This window comes from Vidua chalybeata, chromosome 17 (genome assembly GCF_026979565.1).
Source record: "Vidua chalybeata isolate OUT-0048 chromosome 17, bVidCha1 merged haplotype, whole genome shotgun sequence".
Taxonomy (NCBI): domain Eukaryota; kingdom Metazoa; phylum Chordata; class Aves; order Passeriformes; family Viduidae; genus Vidua; species Vidua chalybeata.
In genome coordinates, this window is record NC_071546.1 from 136,349 (window position 1) to 154,456 (window position 18,108).

The 18,108-nt window shown below is 48.7% G+C and overlaps 1 protein-coding gene and 1 long non-coding RNA gene across 2 annotated transcripts; both read right to left on the reverse strand.

The window, feature by feature from the left end:
* Positions 1–1,879: 1,879 nt before the first annotated feature.
* LOC128796849 (uncharacterized) lies at positions 1,880–7,374 on the reverse strand. The gene is made up of 3 exons (XR_008433914.1): positions 7,313–7,374; positions 5,162–5,241; positions 1,880–4,266 (listed from the first exon to the last, which is right to left on the reverse strand). It is a non-coding gene; the product is annotated as an uncharacterized LOC128796849 (long non-coding RNA).
* A 5,090-nt stretch (positions 7,375–12,464) lies between these two features.
* On the reverse strand, positions 12,465–15,712 carry LOC128796578 (endogenous retrovirus group K member 5 Gag polyprotein-like). The gene is made up of 2 exons (XM_053958377.1): positions 15,375–15,712; positions 12,465–14,544 (listed from the first exon to the last, which is right to left on the reverse strand). The coding sequence occupies exon 2, from the start codon at positions 14,128–14,130 to the stop codon at positions 13,189–13,191; it is 942 nt and encodes a 313-aa protein (XP_053814352.1). The 5' UTR covers positions 14,131–14,544; positions 15,375–15,712; the 3' UTR covers positions 12,465–13,188.
* Positions 15,713–18,108: the final 2,396 nt, after the last annotated feature.

Consider the following 18,108-nt stretch of genomic DNA (forward strand, 5'->3'; position numbering starts at 1 on the left):
GGCGCGGCCGCTGTTCGCGCTGCTCTGGGAGTTTCCCTGCTTCTTTTGGCATGCATTGGAGTTGTGGGTATTTGATTGGCATCTGCGGCACCAAACTCCTGTCGCTCCGCATTCTTTTCGAATGTGACCTAAGTTTCCACAGCGGTAGCATCTTGTTCGTGCCTCTCCAGTAGTGTTAGAACGGGGGCGTGCAGCTGCAGCTTGAAGGGGAGCAAGGGCTGCTAAAACCTGATTTTGAGAGCTTATTGCTTGTTCCCGTAACCCCTGTCCTATTTCTTGTAAAGCATTAACTATTAATGCCTGAGACCCAACTGGCACTGAAGCAGCCTTCTCTAACAATGCTTGGACGGTCCAATCCCCAGGAAAGGAAGTAATCAAATTTCTGGTTGTAGAATTGCTATTCTGCAGTATACACTGTTTGAGTAGGGCATCCTGCATATAATCGGCCACCCCTGCTTTGGACAATGCTTCCATTATCTTATCCACGAAGGTGCCAAGAGGCTCCTCTCTACCCTGTTTAATCCCCATATACATTGGGACTCCACTCGGGGTTTTGACCTTGTCTATCGCTCTTCTTGCTACTATTGTGGCTTCCCTTAATTTGTCAGGTCCTAGGGCAGCCTGTTGTTCCAGACGTACATGGGCACCCTCTCCCAGAAGCTCGGCTACAGTAAGCCCTGCTAAAGGGTTGCCCTGAGCCCTAGGTAAATTAGCGCTTCTTACCGCTTCCTCTCTCCAGCGTGCCTCAAAAAGTAAGCGTTGATGCGGGGTAAAAATCAATTTGGCCATTCCCCTAACATCGGACGGTAATAAGGTATGAGCATTAAAAATAAAATCAAGCATTTGCCTAGAGGGCTCACTGGTAATACCATAGCTCTCCACAGTGGCACGCAGCTGTGTTACAATTTTCCAGTCAAGGCTCTGGACCTGCGCAGTGTACCCCCCTTGAGCATTTGGTGTAAATATCACTGGAAAAGCAAGGGTTTCCTGTGCTGCCGTGAAGAGCTCAGCGTCCCCCGTCTGCATACCCTCCCGTGCGACAGCAGCCCATACCTCACGTCGCTCTTTAGCCATGGCCTCCGCGAGGTCAGATTCTGCCCCAGGGACAGGCTCCTGGCCGGGAGACGGAGGATGTTGCAGGGCGGGTGCTACAGTAACGTTTTGTATGCCTGGAGGGGGACGCGGCGGTGGGGGTAAAGGGGGAGCTGACGGTCGCACTTCAATGCCACCAGTGTCTGTGGGAGGTACAGGCATTGCAGAAGCAGAGATGGGGACGGGAAAGTTTGTGAGAACCGGAGGGTTTGGCTCACTGGAGAGAAGCGAGGGTTCATATTCCTTATTTTTCTCCTGAGCTGTTCGTACCCCTTCCACCGCCCTTTTTTTCTGCCTGACACATCAACAATTCGTTATGGACCACTCTCCAAAGTTTACTCATTTTCTTGCCCGGTTTATCATCCATCTAACACTAATTCCCACAACTTATCCCCATATCTTCTCCATTCTGAAAGTTCATGAACAGTATGGGGGTTTACAAAAAAGCCATAAGAATGAGCATGATGTAAGAGCGAAGGGAGATCCTTATCTAAGTCAATCCCCCTAACCTGTCTTTTTCTAAGAAAAGTACTAAATAAATCATATGCTGCTTGCCTGTCCATGGTTGCGTCGGTACTGTTGCTGGCCCCTTCAAGCTTCGGCAGCATGTATCGGCTGAGCCCACCGCTGTGGTCACTCAGGGCGCGGAGCAAAAACTGGCAGCTCTGTCGCCGTCCTTCCAGCTGCAGGACCCGAACCCAACGGAGCACCTCTCCTGCCCTTGCCTCGTATCACGTCGGGGTCACCATTTGTCGGAGAAGCGCCGCGGGAGACAAGACTCATGATATCATGATCATCAAGTCTCAGTTTATTGCAACAAATTACAAAGTTTATATATACTTGTTAATTAGTTCATGCATATTGCAAAAGCCAAGCTCATGATTGGTTGCTGTGTGATTTGCGCATCTGCCTTGTTCGGTTGCTCTTGCTGTTCTTGTGATTGATACTTTTTGGTTCTTCTCTATCTATTTCTACATACCAAGCAGTTTTCAGCATTCTGATTCTTGCAAACTCTGATTTCTACATATCCTGATTTCTATACCCAGGGTCATGCTGACCGTTGCAGCAGTCACGTAGCCCCTCATACTTTGACCAATTTTACAGTTTCATGTCCCTTGCTGTTTAACCATTCTTCTGCCAAGCTCTCTACAGAGTGGAGCTGCAGGAGGTCGGGGAAGGGCAGAAAGGAAGCTGGGACAGGCTGAGTGAGCTGGGAAAGAGCAGCATCAAGGGGGGGACTGTAGCAGTCAGAGGCCCTGTAAGGCCTCCCTGGCAGTCACTCGCCCTAAGATAAGAAATGCAGATTCATGATGAGTGGACCAAAGCAGCCCCTCTTCTGCTCTCGGACCCTTGTTATCTCTCTGTAAGGCTATAGGTTGTATTCTCCTCAACCCTGGCCATTGGACAATTTCCAATCCCCCAGTAGCCTACTTAAACACCATCTCTGCCCAGTTCGGCAGAAGAGCTGTCACTGGAACCCTGTGCAGGACCTGCCAATAAATACATCTCTGCAGAACTCCATACAGATTTCTCCTCTCTCCATCCCTGCGTCTGCCGAGGCACATAGTGAGCACAGAGCTGAAATCACTTAAAAGCTGAACTCACAGAGCTGAAATCACTCCAGAGTTGCTCGGTAAAGTTGCCTGAGGCTGGGAGCTAGCCTGAGGGGCCAGACAGGCTGCACCTCATCAGCACAGCGCTATCCGGGACACCTACGGTGGCAGCTGCCCAGGGGGCTGGACAGACCCCTGGGACCCCAGGCCGCGATAGGGAACCAGCAAAGGTCTGCAGCATCCCAAGGGGCAGAGAGAGAGAGGGGCAGCCTGTGCCTGCCCCTGCAGCAGGTATCCAGATCTGGTCTGAAAAGCAAACCAAGAGAGGGAATGAGTGACCCTTTTTCTCCCTTTTTTGGCAGCATGAACGGGAATTGAACCAGCAGCACATGAGAGATCTGGAAAAGAAGAATTAAATGCATGCACCTGAGATGCAAAGTCACCAGGAAAGAACACAACAATTGGGCACTGCAAAGGAAAGGAGGCAGGAAGAGTTGGAGCATGGGATTGCTGCTTTGAAAGAAAAAGGGTCTCTGCAGAAACACTTGTACATCCTGAAGGGAAAGTCTGGTATCCAGGCAGGCACTGGCATTGACCTTCAGTCCACTCCAGTGTCCCTGAATCATTGCAGTGCTGTTTCCCATGAAGAGGTGGGTCTCTATCCCTGTCAGTCCAGGCCTGCTTGGGTAAAGCAGCCCGGGCTGCAGCAGGCAGCCTTGTCTGTCTGCCTGGCTCCAGCCAGAGACCATTGACTGCCAGATTGTTTCCTGGCATGCCCAGAATGACTGATCCAGCTCTGGAGCTTACTGTTCAAATCAACTCCAGGCCAGAAGCTAGGCATGGGGAGCTGCTTCTCCTATGCCCTACACAAGGGGAGCAAACACATGGGGGTTTATATTCTGGGTGCAAAAGAATGGAGCAGGTGAGCAGAGTGATGAACTAAACCCAGCTGAGTTTTGTACTGAGGGCTGAAGAGCAGCTGCATTGCTGGTGCTTTGAGGATGCTTCCCGAGATGGAGATTTCTGAGGGACAGCTTCTGTGGTGTTTGAAATATGGGCATCATCTCCTCTCTGAATACCCAGCAGGCTGTTGGAGCACAAGTGGAACAGCTGTTATGTGGCTCAGGGACCAGCCTGGAACCTAAGCAGCCGGTTGCATCAGCAGAGGAGGAGAAGAGAGAGAGGCCTGAATTATCCACTGTGCCCAGGAGAAGTGGTGAGCAGGTAAATTGGGCTCTTGCTGCCTTTGCTGAGCCTCAGGCTCCTCTGGAACTTGGCACGTTAGCCCAGGCAGTGCTTTGGAGACCTCTCCTTGTTTCCTTGCCTCTCCCTGTCCCTGCTGTGGGCACACCCTTTTGTTTGTCCTCTCTCTTGGGGCAGCCCATGGCTTTCATTAGGGCACCTTCACTCCGCTGGCTCCCTCCCTGGCCCTGTGTCCCCGCACACACACTGGCCTCTCTTGCACAGCCCCCAGCGAGAGCTTTTTGCCCCCAGTGTTGTCTAGTGCAATTCAGGGTCTCAGAGCAGAGATCTCCTTGCCATAATGTCCAGAGGTCCTTTTGCTTTGTGTTTGCTGACAGGTTTCTGTGACCGTCTCTCCCATCCAATGTGCAGGTGGAACCTGAAAGGAGAAGAATCAGAACTTTTAGGAGAGTGTTCCCCCCAGACTACTTTACGTTGCCTGTCCACAAGTCTGCCCATCAAAATTGGTCTACTTCTACAATAGAAGACTCCTCCAGTAGCTCAGGGGAGCAGCAGCCCTCCTGCTGAGGCACAGCCTGTGGAGAAAGAGGTCAGTGGCCCAAATGTGTGCTTTGGAAATCAGAGTTGGGTTCCTAAATCCTGTCAGAACTGTCTCTAACAGACCTGTGGTGGCTGAGGGATGTATGTGGGAAGGCTTTGCCAGCCTTGAACTGGACTTGTTGATCATCTGAGCTCTGCTCTGTCTGGGAGCCTGTTCCCTTCCCCTTGCCCCAGGGAGGAGTGTTGGAGAGGGCTGGAGTTGGAGGCTGTGTCTGCCCTGAGAGCCAGTACCGTGGGGCTGCAGGTGCTCCTGCCAGCGTGGGCTTGTCTGAGCCAGGCCTTGTGCCTCTTTCAGGTGTCCCTGCTGCAGTCACAGCTGGCCCAAGACCTACAGGACCACCTGGAGAGCTGTGCAGGGAGCAGGCAGGAGACACAAGGTGCAGAAGGGACCTCCTTGCTTCCTGAACGTCTCAGAGAGGAGCCAGGGTGCAGCTGGATGCAGTCCTAGATTTAGTCAGTAGTTTATGTTTAAAGGATAGTATAAGTGAAATTGTACTTTTACACAACTGTTTTCCATAGGATGAATGATATATTTATAGAAAAATAAAGAGTTTATTATGATCATGATTAAACGAATAGATCTTTATCAGAGTTATTTACTACCCAGTACAGAGACCTATAATTTCCAGTATAGTGCATTATATTTTGAAGCAACATTGTAGCAATTCTAGTCAAGCCAGCAAAACCAGTTCTTAAAGATTGATGCTACTCACCCAAACCAATGACCACTGGCAAACATTTCTCTCAGCCTCAAGGCATGACCTTGAGAGGCATCCTCACTCCAGGGAGGAATCTGCAGAAGGGAGACATGTCACATGAACCACTTTGGTGAGAGCAGGAGAAACCTGCCATATGTGAAGCTTTTTCATTTGTCCTTAGGAAACTGCAGCCTGATTATTCTCAGAGTCCCAGAATCTCAGGCCTGGGGAGGCTGGAGGCACCTCTGCAGGTCACCTTGCCCAGCCCCTGCTCCATCAGGGCCACCCAGAGCCAGCTGCCCAGGATGTGTCCAGGTGGCTTTTGAGTCTCTCCAGGGATGGAGACTCCACTACCTCCCTGGGCACCTGCACCAGTGCTTAGCCACCCTCCCAGTGCAGAAGTGTGCAGGTGCACATTGCTGGCCCATGGGCATCCTGGTCTCCAGCAGGACCCTGCCAAACTTTAGTTTTTCAACTGGGTGGCCTCCAGCAGATACCGGTGCCTGTGGTTGCTCCTTCCCAAGGACACAACTCAGTACTTGTCATTGAACTGTCACCCTTGTTGAACTGTCCCTCTGGATGGCAGCACTTCTCTCTGGCAGATCAGCCACTGCTCCCAGTTTGTGGGAAGGCACCCCCTGGTCCCATTACCCAGTTTACTAAAAAAGGTGTCAGAAAGGACTGGACTCAGCATTGTCTTCCAGGCTCCACCTTTGTGCCACTGATCACCAGGGTTCCAAGAAGGTAGATTCTGTGCAAGATTCTTTGCTTGGATGTACAAATTCAGAAAGGATTGGCAGGATTTACAACAGGGATTTCTGCTCCACATCTTCTGTGGGAAAAAAATTTAATGATCCATGCTCCCTCTCACTGGCAGTGGGTAAAGGAAAAGTGGTCCTGTTGTTGGTGACAGTGGATGTCACCTGCACAGGAACTGTGCCAGACTGGTGTGAGATACTGTGGGAAGGAGCACCCTGAGGAAGGTAAAAGCTGGGCTGTAGAGATCATTCAAAGACTATTCTTCAAACCACGGAAGCCCCTGTTTTGTGGAAATCAGGAACAATTCCTAGGCAAGGGCTGAACCTGCAATTCTGTGAGTTCCTTTCCCTCCCAGATCAATTTTTCCATTAATGATGACAGATCAAAGTTGAAACTTGCCCAGTGTATAATTCACTCATCTTTATATGACCTTTGATAGGAGGGAGGAATTCTTGATCCTGAAAATACTCAAGAACTGGCTAAGAATGAGAAGGTCAAGGGTTGAGGGCATAATTTAAAATAACTTAGCAAAGTGAAAAGCAGAATCACAGCCCTGGGTGATAGGAGATCAAGTGAACTGGAAACTTCTGATTAACCTCATCTTAGAAAGGAGGAATGTGGAAGAAAAGATTGTGGAAGAAGAATCAAGTTATCCAGGAGGAGTGTACAGACATTCCTGTGGAAGCAGTTATGGAGTTAAGAGGAAGCCTGCCCTGCATCATGTGGGTAAGAATGCTGAGAAATGGGGAAGAAAGCTGATTACACACGATCTGAAAACTGGAAAGATGTCCTGTTTGTCAAGCCTGTAAACCTTGTGAGAAGAATAACAAGCTGTCAAAACGAAGGATTTATTACAGGCCTGCAACCGTTTTTGAGCAAACTGCTGAACACAGTTTCTCACACTAAAATGTATAAATAATGTCTTAACTTTGCAATAAACCAAATTTACTTGCTTCTAGCTTGTGTCTCTCACATTCATATGCCACAGAAGTAGGGAAGGGGGAGAATGGTTAGGGAGAAGTTAGAATCTTAAGCCAGGCATACACCAGGTCTAAGGACTGGAGGAAGCTACATCAGCTGTCCATTGTCTTCAGAAGAGCCTGGCCAGTGAAGGTGATTCTTGAGAACTTCAGAGAGCATTACAACAGTCTTAAAGATAGGCACAAAGGAGGGTCTGAATAACTACAGGTTAAGCAGCTGCTTTGGAATCCCTGGGAAAGTGATGGAGCAAATCCTCCTGGACACCCTTTCAAGCAACTGAGAAAGAAGGGCATTGGGAAGAGCTAGCATAGATTTACCACAGGAACATGGTGCCTGGCCAACCTGAGCAACTCTGCAAATAATGGGAGACCAGGGATGGTGTTGCCGGACATTGCAAAACATTCAACAGCCATGCAGTCTCCTTACAGCCTGACTGGTGAGATATGGACTGTGGGCTGCCCCAGACCGTGTCCCGTAAGATGACCCGCAGGGTTGGTGCTGTTGCCATGCCAAGGTCCCACGAACCAGTCCCTCAGCCGACCAGTCGACGGTGCCCGGATGAAGTAATCTTCCACACTAGGAACAAACAGAAGTGCACTCCATGTAGAGTTCCAACTGGGTTTTATTTGAGGATTGAGTAGAGGGTCCACAGGGGTAGGATGAAGGTAGGCTGAGAGGGAGGCAGGTGAAGCAGGAGGGAGACAAACCGCAGGAGGAGGGATCCAGGAACGGTGCACAGGCAGACAGCAGAAGCCTAAGCTGGAGCTGAGAGCCCCAGCAATGGATGGATACAAAGTATATAAACCAGGGAAAGGTAGGCGGGGACAGGGTACAATGAACCAATGGGGTATAAGGAGGAGTTGTGGTGGGGTGATATACATTTAACCAGTGGTGTAACATGAGGGGAGTGACTAACACAGGAACCAATGGGGGAATGGGGTGAATAGAACTTTGTGGGCTGTGGGAGTGAATCCCGGGTGACTGGCAAGTGGCTATTAACATATGGGGCAGGGACCCTCGGGGAATCGACACAGTTTAAACAAAAGTATCCTCCCAAGGCATCCCAGGCCTGCTACCCTCAACACAGGTTCCCACAATGGACTGAGTAAATGGCCAAGGGAAAACCGCCCAAACCAGCAGGCTCAGTGCTGCTGGATCAGATGTACGAAGTGCCCAGGCTGTCGTGACACCACTCACTCCAGATCATCCCTGGAGCCAGTATTACTGTTGATTAATGACTAATATTTATATGCAGATAATGTCTCCTCTAATCGAAGAAACTTTTCAACAGGGGGTTTATTCCACCATGATCATACACATCACAAGGTAGTTCCTAGCTCATACATAAACATTACTTTTCATAGAACTATTTTACGCACCTCTGCCCCTTGCTGGAAGTCCTTTTATGGTCTTGGAGGGTCATCTAAAGAGGTCTCTGGTGGTCATCTTCACTGTGAGCCCTCAAAACTGGAAGTGCCTTTGCCTTGAACTTCTCTTAGGGCATGCACTGTTGTTTCCTGTTACATAACTTTGCCACAAAACCCACCTAGGTGCCTTATAATCTGTTTTTCCACTGCTTCCAGCTCTGTTCAACATCCTGTGTGTCTACTTTTACATTCTTTTATCTCATTTGCTAGTTAGTCTTTAAGCTGTATTTTGCAACCAAAACTTTCTGTTTTTCATGTTTTCTGTCACAGTGAGTGGCAGCAATGTGTCTTCCTGGCTGGAGCCAACCCCATTCCTATGGTCTCTGAGGCTGACCGACATGCCACGCACTGAATGTCATGTCCAGCCTCAGCTCAGCTCGCATCCCTTTCCCAGACAGGGAAGAACCACAGGCAGGAGAGGCAGAAGCCATGTCCTCAAGGCTGTCCCTCCTTGAAGGCACAAAAGCCTCCGCCTTCTACCGGTCAAAGGTCAGGGCACCTGACAGTGAGCCTTCAGCACTGAGTGATGGCATCCCACTTCTGCAGCTTTGGCCCAATCAGATGACCCTGTCTCCTCAGGAGCTGCCCTTTGACCTTGCCAAGGACCACTCAATGGACATGATGCCATGGCAGCATAGCAACCCCTGGATTCGTCATCACTATGGTGATGTTTCACCTCAGCATAGAATCCCAGACTGGTCTGGGCTGGAGAGACCTCAAAGCTCATCCTATTCCACCCCCCACCATGGGCAGGGACACCTGCCACCAGACCAGGTTGCTCCAAGCCCCCTCCAACCTGGCCTCAGACACTTGAAGGGATGGGACAGCCACAGCTACTCTGGGCAACCTGTGCCAGTGTCTTACCATCCCCACAGGGAAGAGTTTCTTCTAACCCTGCCCTCTGCCAGTGGAAAGCCATTCCCCTTGTCCTGGCATTCCAAGCCCTTGTGCAAGGTTATCCCTCAGCTCTCTTAGAGCCCTTTTAGGCATTGGAAATGTCTCTAAGGTCTCCCTGAAGCCTTCTCTTCTCCAGGCTGAACACTCCCAGCTCTCCCAGCTCGGCTCAGAGCAGAGGGGCTCCAGACCTTGGAGCATCTCTTTGGCCACTCTGGACTCACTCCAGCAGCTCCACATCCTTCTCATGCTGGACCCAAGGGCTGGAGGCAGCTCTGCAGGTGGGGTCTCACCTGAGCAGAGCAGAGGTGCAGAATCCCCCTTGTCCCCTGCTGCCCACTCTGTGGTGCCAGCCCAGGGCATGGGGTTTTCTGGGTGACAGCGCAAGCGGTTGGGGCACACTGAGATTTTTGTCCACCAACATGCCCAAGTCCTTCTCCTCAGGGCTGCTTTCAACCCCTGCTCTGCCCAGCCTGAGTCTGTGCTTGGGATTGCCCTGACCCAGGGGCGGGCCATGTCCTTGGCCTCATACCAGCAGAGTCACACTGGGACTTTGGTGATTGTCTCTGGACCTATGGCAATGACTCCAGCTCATTGAAACTTTTAAGCTCCTCTTGCTGCTTCCCCTGCCTCATACTTTTCTTGATACCCCTATGCTCCCCTTGGTACTACCTCATCATCCTCGTCACAGGTTTGCATGGTCACATCTGGGTAGCAGGGGCCTGCAGGGTGACCCTCTATGAGAAGACACCAGAAACTGCTCCCATGTTGGGCAGAGCCGGCTCCAGAGAGCTCCAGGACAGACCTGCCACTGGCTAAGGCTGAGCCAACCAGTGATGCTGGGAGGGCCTCTGTGATTAGATACTAAAAAAGTGGTAAACGCTGCTGTGGAACAGCAGCTGGCAGGGAGGAAGGAGATGTGAGAGCAACAGTGGATTTTGACCCATAGCCCGTGTAGGTGAGTAGAGGAATAGATCCCCACTGCAGCCCATGTGAGAAGCCCACAGCACAGTGGGTGGGGATGCCCTGAAGGGATCTGCAGCCTGGAAGGAGCCCACACTTGAGTGGGTATTGTAAATGCAGGCAAACCCAATGGGAAGAATGATGATGTCTGACTCAGTTCAGAAGGCTGAATGATTTCTTTATTATAACTATGCTACAATACATTAATATACTATATATATATATATACACTAAAACTAATATAATATACTATATATATATATAATATAATATACTATATATATATATACTAAAACTACATGCTACTTTCTCTAACTACTAAATCTAACTAACCAACAAGTCGTGACCCTATTCGCCAGAGTCCAGACACAGGTGGATCCGATTGGCCACCAGACTCAAACAATTCTCACCAGAATCCAATCAAGCAATCACCCCAGGTAAACAACTCTCCAAACACATTCCACATAGGAAAAACAAGGAGCAGAAATGGAAACTGTTTTCTCCTTTCTCTATATGCACCTATATGAAAAATCCTGAGAGAGAGAAATGTGCTTGCCACAAGAGGGCTCCTGGCAGGGGCTATGCTCTGTGGAGAGGAGTCCATGCAGGAGCTGGCAGAACAGTGGAGCAGGCTGTTCCTGAAGGACTGGACCCCATGAAAAGGCACCTTGCTGGAGCAGTTCTTAGAGAACTGCAGCCCATGGGAAGGACCCACATTAGAAAAGTTGGTGCGGGACTGCCTCCCATGGAGAGGGGAATCTATGAGGAGAAAGGAGCAGCAGAGACAAGTGTTATGAGCTGACAGAAATCCACATTCCCCATTTTGCGCACTGCTCAAGGGGAGGAGGTAAAAGAGTTGGGAGTAAATCTGAGTCTGGGAAGAAGGGAGGGTAGGGGGAGGTGGTTTTAGGTTTATTCTTATTTCTCATTTTCCTACTCTGTTTAATTGGTTATAAAATAAATTAATTTCCCCGAGGTGAGTCTGTTTTGACTATGACAGTAATTGGTGAGTGATCTCCCTGATCCGTTGTCCTGGCTTGTAAAATAAGCATATATTCTATTTGCCATCTATGTTGGGCAGTTTTCTTATCTTTTCCAAGAACAATGTCTCCCTCCGGGGAGATATCTTCTGTTAATGTGCCATTGAATGGCTCACTGCATGACTGATAAAGTTACATCATCCCATTGTAAGATGCTCCACCCAGAGGGAGGAGCCAAGCATCCCTACCTGCATAAAATCAACATTTCTTGGGACATCAACAGAGTCTCTTCACTGGATTCCTAGAGCAAGACCAGGCCCACCTACTCTATCACCAGACCTTCAGGAAAACTACACCCTTCTACTGGACCATCGCTTCAGCAGCATTTCATCTGCGACTCCAGGAGCAGGAGGAGAAGCCACCATTTAACTGGACTATCACTAACACCCTGACTCATCAGGGTGTCAGGTTTCTGACTCTATCAGTAGTTTTGTTTGTACTAATTACATTTTTTTAATTTAGTTTTTTCCTAGTAAAGAACTGTTATTGCCATTCCCATATCTTTGCCTGAGAGCCTTTTTATTTTGAAATTGTGGTAATTTGGAGGGAGGGGGTTTACCTTTTCCATTTCATGGGAGGCCCTTGCCTTCCTTCACAGACTCCTGTCTTTTCAAACCAAGACAGATTTTGGCACCCAAAGTGGGGCTCGAGGGCAATGAGAGGAAAAATAATTAACAGTTCTTAAGTAATCTAATTTTTTTGTGTGTGTGCTGATATAGAAACATCTTTAAGTGTCACCATGTGGTCTAGTTTAACCTGGTTTGGGTGACATGTGGTCGTGGCTATATTTCTCCCATTTGTCGGCCCTTACCTTGACATTGGCCCTATAACTAAGGCTGCTCTGGCTGTTATCCAGTTTGGCTTATGGGTTAATAAGGTGAGGAATTTATGGATCTTTAACTTCCTCTGGAAGGCTAGTACATGGATTCAGAGCTATCACACACTAACTGTATGTTTTTGGGGTTACTTTAATAATGGGTTTAATAATGGGGTTACTTTACTGTGAGGAAATGACACAGGGGGAATTTTTCTCCCAAGCGTTTAACCATCTTTTTGGATCTGCCCCACCAGTTTTTGAAGGGTTAAGATCCACTCTAAATGCTAATTGTTGCTTCTTTTCTCTCCGACTTCCTTGTTTTCACCCGGCTCCTTTTTCCCGGGGCGCTAGCCGGACGCTTCCGGGAGCAGCCAGAGGGAAGCAACAAACACCTTTGTGATGCGTTTGATACAGGCAGAGCTATTTATAGAGCGCGATCATGACCGGGATAAAGAGACTCAAGAGATTGGACACTTGTGCAGTCTAAAGTAGGTTGTATTCGCTCAAACGCCGCACGTACAAGTGACAATGGTCTGGGGTTGAGTTACAGGGTTTATAGCGGAAAATAAGAGATAAGGTGAAACCAATAGAACAATGCCCAGTATGAATACATTATAGGTAAAATCCAATGGGAATAGCTTCGGGGGAAGGATGAATACATGTAAAAATACAGAATAGAAACTCCAGGTTTAGGAAACAGAAACTCCCATTTCAAATTCACAAAGCTTTTTGCTCCATTTGCGTAGCTGTATACTACAACATCTCCCTCTTTTTTGTTTAATAAAAGGAATGGAGCTTTGGGGGAAGGAGAAACTGCGGTTATCAAACTGCAGTGTTGTTTTGTTTTCCATCTTCCCACCATTCTCCTCCTGTGGTGGCAGCAGCAACTACAACAGGTGCGGAGGCTGCAAACTTGGAGGAAGCAATGCTAAAAATGATTAATTTAAAAATCCCAAATGATAGCAAAACTAAAAAGGTTGCAACTACAAAATAACATATGTCCTTTAGAAGGGACAACCAGAAAGATCCCAGCCTTTAAACATGCCCATGAACCAGTCCTCATTCTCCTGCTTTTCTGGAGCCAAATGAGGAGCAGGAATGTAGGAACTGACATCCTGCTAGTCTGAAAGAAAAATGAAATCATACAACAGGGTAAACTAACTATAGGAATTCTGCCAGTATAAAGGAAAAACAGGAGTTAGGGTTCTCCTCCTCCCTTGCGGCGTTTCCTGTTTGACGCAACTGCGTCATCTGTGGGGTCTCCAACACCCCCCTGACCCACCCCATTTGTATCATCATGCAGGGTAGGTCTGCGCTCCCCAATAAGATTTTTTGCTGGTTGGAGAATTCTCCTCCCTCCTCCCTCCCCCCCTGAGGAGGCGCTGTCCCCTGAAAGGGGCACTGGCTGATGAAATGGCCTTCCTGACTGCAGTAAAAACACCTGCGTTTGGGAGGAGGAGAACTCGATGTTGGAGTTTCTGGGGTTGCTGATGTTGGCGGAACCACTTTTTCCTGAAGACTTTCCACCAAGTCCTCTGCCCTCAGTGTGGCTTTTCTTGTGCACTCCTCGATGAGCCGATCCAGCATAGGTGGAGGTGACGCTGGAAGAGCCATGATGACTCGCCGACAGGCATCATTTGCATTTGTGGTGACAATTTCAAACATGATTTTGGCTCGTGCTTCTTGCCCTTCCATCTTTTTCTCAACCGTGTCTCTCACTCGATCAACAAAATCCATGAATGGCTCTGAAACAGATTGCCTGAGAGCGATATAAGGTATTATAGGTTCTTTTGAGGGCATACTAAGAAATGCCTGTTCTGCTGCGTCTTTTGTGAGGTCTAACACTGGTTTTGGAATCCCTGCTGCTTGTTTTTGGGCTTGGTTCCAATCCTCTTCACCCACAAGATGTTCAAGGGTGATCTCGTCACCTTCTATATCTTTTGCATAATCGTGAGTCTGCAAAATTCCTGGAAGAAGGTCTCCTGCAAACCTTTTCCAAGTTCTTTCCCACATTCTGTATTCTGATGGAGGGAGCAAGCAACTGAACAAGCACTTTAAATCAGTAGGAACTAAGGTGTTAGAATTGAAAGTTGCTTTTAACATGCTCCTAAAAAATTCACTTTTTTGTCCAAATTCACGTTTTGTTTTGCAGAGTTCCTTTATGCTTTCGTATGAAAGTGGTTCCCATCTGGGGTTTTGCCTCTCGCGTTGTACAACACTGGCGCGAGAAACAAGGAGTTTGAATCCTTGCCTGCTTTCTGTTTCCCGGCTTCAGCTTCCCCGCCTTTCCCTTCGACATGGGAACCAGAGGCCGGAGCTTGGGTAACAGGAGGAGGGGGGCAGGGTCCGGAGGCTCAGGGGTGGAGGTTTGTGTGGGAGTGGCTGAGCTTGGTGATGCCGTGTGGAGCGGGGTGGGATCGGGTGATGGAACCTCGAGGGGTGGAGCTGAAGGAACCACCTGGAGGGGTGGTGCTGTGGGTGGAGGCCTGCAAAAGCACTTGGGAGGGGTTTCGTCTGCTACAAGAGAGGAGGAGGAAGGGTCAGGACAAAGGGAAGGAGGGTCAGGGACTGGGGGGGGGGGGGGGGACCTGGGAAGGAGGAGTTCCCGCCGTGCTTGTCTACCTTGTGGAGAGACAAAGACCCCTGCCACGCGGCTGCCGCCATTTTGTGGCGGTTCGTCCCATGGGGGGTGTGGGAAGGGGTTAGAAGGGGTACAGCATTTTTGGGAACAGCCACAACTATGAAAAGAATCAGGAGAAGGGTTAGAAAGGGTAGTTTCAACAAAGCAATTAGCATTTTCAGACCGTGGGGGTCGGGGAGATGGGGGAAATAAAGCAGATGGGCTCTTTTCAGTTTCCCGCGTTTCCCGACTGTCTGCACCTTCTTTAACCATGTCATAAACTAACAAAAAGATCCTCATGAAGCCTTTTTTCACTGAAGGATCCCCCTTCTTGGTACCTTCTGTTAAAACTGCCCCAACATGCTTCCAAAAACCCATTTTCCTCACATCCTGAGCTGAGACGTTTGGAAATCTTAAAATCAACCACTTTATAAACTTTTTCACAAAACTTTTAGAAAAACTTTCTCCTGACTCTGCCAGGGTTACTTTTACTTGGTAATAAATCTCTTTCTGCTGTTTGGACAATTTCCCACCCATGTTGCCCACCAGCAAGCCTCACCTGCCTGCTGCTGAAAAAAGCAAAGGAAAAAAAACCTGAAAAAGTCTAAAAACTGACGGCAGCACCCCGCACGCTGCGTGCTCACGTGCCCTTTCCCTCCGCGGGAACGGGGGTGCCTCCACCCAGATCCACTAACCGGGGCCCTCCCGCGTTAGTATTGAATCTTACCGAACCGTCGACCCTTAGAAAACAAAAAACAACAGCGGTTCCCGGTCTGAAGTCGTCTCCTGGGGTGTGCTGCGTCTTCACTCTGCTGGAAACCCGGAACCGGGCAGGAGCCAGAACAGTTTCTCAGCAGCGATAGTGCTGCCAGGACTGAGCAGAAGGAGCGGAAACCCTCTCAGGCTCGCCATGGTCCAAGAGCTTTTACCCGCTGGGCGGAGTCTGGCTCAATGGTGGTGGCGCCAGCAGCCGTGTCTCCCGCAGTGACGGTGGTGCAAATCAGCGTCTGGAAAAGCCCCAAACCAGAGTGCTATTTGCCGCGCTTTAAAAACAGCTGCCGCATCAGAGCCACGTGTTGGGGCGCCACCTGTTGCTCTTCTCTCTCCGACTTCCTTGTTTTTGCCTTGCTCCTTTTTCCCGGGGCGCTTCCGGGAGCAGCCGGAGAGAAGCAACAAACACCTTTGTGGTTCGTTTGATACAGGCAGAGCTATTTAGAGAGTGCGATCATGACTGGGATAAAGAGACTCAAGAGATTGGACACTTGTTGTGCAGTCTAAAGTAGGTTGTATTTGCTCGAACGCCGCACGTACAAGTGACAGTGGTCTGGGGTTGAGTTACAGGGTTTATAGGGGAAAATAAGAGATAAGGTGAAACCAATAGAACAATGCCCAGTATGAATACATTATAGGTAAAATCCAATGGGAATAACTTCAGGGGGAAGGATGAATACATGTAAAAATACAGAATAGAAACTCCAACTTTAGGTTTAGGAAACAGAAACTCCCATTTCAAATTCACAAAGCTTTTTGCTCCATTTGCGTAGCTGTACACTACAACACTAATGACATCATACAATGGGTGGTGTTGCTGATAGGCCTGTTCTATTAGCACTCAGAGATAAGGGAAGATTAACCTGGATAACTACCCTGACACCTACACCAGAGACTAGGGATACTGCTGCAGAGCCTGACACTGCCCCAGAGACTAGAGATGCTGCTGCTCCAGAGCCTGACCCTGCCCCGCAGCCTGCCTCAGAAATGAACCACCCAGATTGGGTGAGGGTTCTGGTTAAGGAGATACGTGAGATGCTGAAGGAGTGCATTTCCCCAGCTGGTGAGAAACCCTCCCTTTGCCTTGAAGAGGGACAGTCTAATGGTACAGCTGTGGAACCCACTGTCCAGGTTCCAGCTGAACCACAAAGACAGTCCCAGCCAGCAGCAGTTGCCCCAGTAGAAACAAGGAGGTCTAAGATGAAAGCAGAGCACCCAGATAGGGATAGGAATGGAGGAACCTCACAACCCACAGGGGAGCCAGAGGTTGCGATTATCACTGAGTCCCTGACGTACGAAAGTCTCCATAACCTGCACAAAGACATTGTACAACGAGGACGTGAGGCTTATACTACCTGGTTACTCCGGGTCTGGGACCTTATGGGTACACGCATCCAGCTGGATGGTGGTGAGGCAAGGAACTTGGGACCCTTGACCCAGGACTCAGGTATGAATCAGATTTTTGTAAGGGAGCCAGGGTCCATTTCTCTCTGGGAGCGGCTTTTAATGAGTGTCAGAGAGAGGTTTGTCTGAAACATAAACTTTTAAGAGATTTAGAGATTTTAGAGGAGCTAAGATTTTAGTTAGAGATAAGCCTTACTAGAGTTAATTAAAATAAAGAGATTTTGTAAGTAGGCCTTGATGAAGTTAAGAGTAGTTTAATAATTGATTGCCTGTCAACACAGTGTTTAGTTAGGTGGGTTTATAATGAAGAACATAGAAACTGACAAATAGCTTTAGGAACATAAGACAATTGTGGGCCTCCTCTGTTCTGAAACCAATTGAAGACAAGGAATGGGTGTTCTACCAAGGTTCATTTGTCATATTTGCATTGAAAAGGTAGAAAGGTCAGAATGAGGAAGACTTCGTTTACTTCCTCATTTTGGGACCCCTCCCCATGAAAGGGACCACCAACCCATTTCAAGGAACAAACTACGCATGCTTAATAGCTTTTGAAATGATTAGCATATGAAGCGAGGAATGGGTTGTACCAAAATGATGAATATGTCTTTGTATTTTGGGTATTCAATTCTTGTGTGGATAAAAGGACTCTGTAATCATTTGAAAGGTGCAGTGTCTATTTGGGAGCTATCCCACACGCTGCCCGGTGTCTCAATAAACATACACTTTCTAACTTTAAACTGTTAGAGAGTTTTTGTCCGTCACAGATGGATATCAGTGCTAGATCAATATCCATATTTCTTTAATAAATCATGTCCACAGGGAGAGAATGCAGGAGCACTATCATAGAATGTGCTGGAAGACCCTTGAGGAAGGGATCCAACAGCTGAGGGAAGTGGCAGTACTGGAGGTACTCTTTGGGAGGGATGGACAGCATGATAATGACCCCGACAAGGTCAGGTGCACAGGGCAAATGTTGTGGAGTCTAGCAAATCTTGGGCCATCCCAGTACACCACTTTAATCGCAACAATCGATGCTGACACTAACTGAGAGACAGTGGGTTCTGTTGCCAACAAACTTAGGAATTATGAGAGTATGATTAATGGCCCAATGCAGGCTCATGTCTCAGCTGTGATTAAGGAGTTCACAGAGGAGATGAGGGAGGAGATGAGGAAGGTTAATGCAGCACCCTTGCGAGTCACAGGCCCCAAAGTCAGAGCCCAACATTCCCCAGATAGAGAGAGAGGGTACACCCCAAGGGCTAATCTGTGGTTCTTCCTGCGTGACG

What these genes read in the sequence shown, in the direction of transcription:
- LOC128796578 (XM_053958377.1), bottom strand. Translation starts at nt 14,130, where the DNA reads ATGTTAAAAGCAACTTTCAATTCTAACACCTTAGTTCCTACTGATTTA.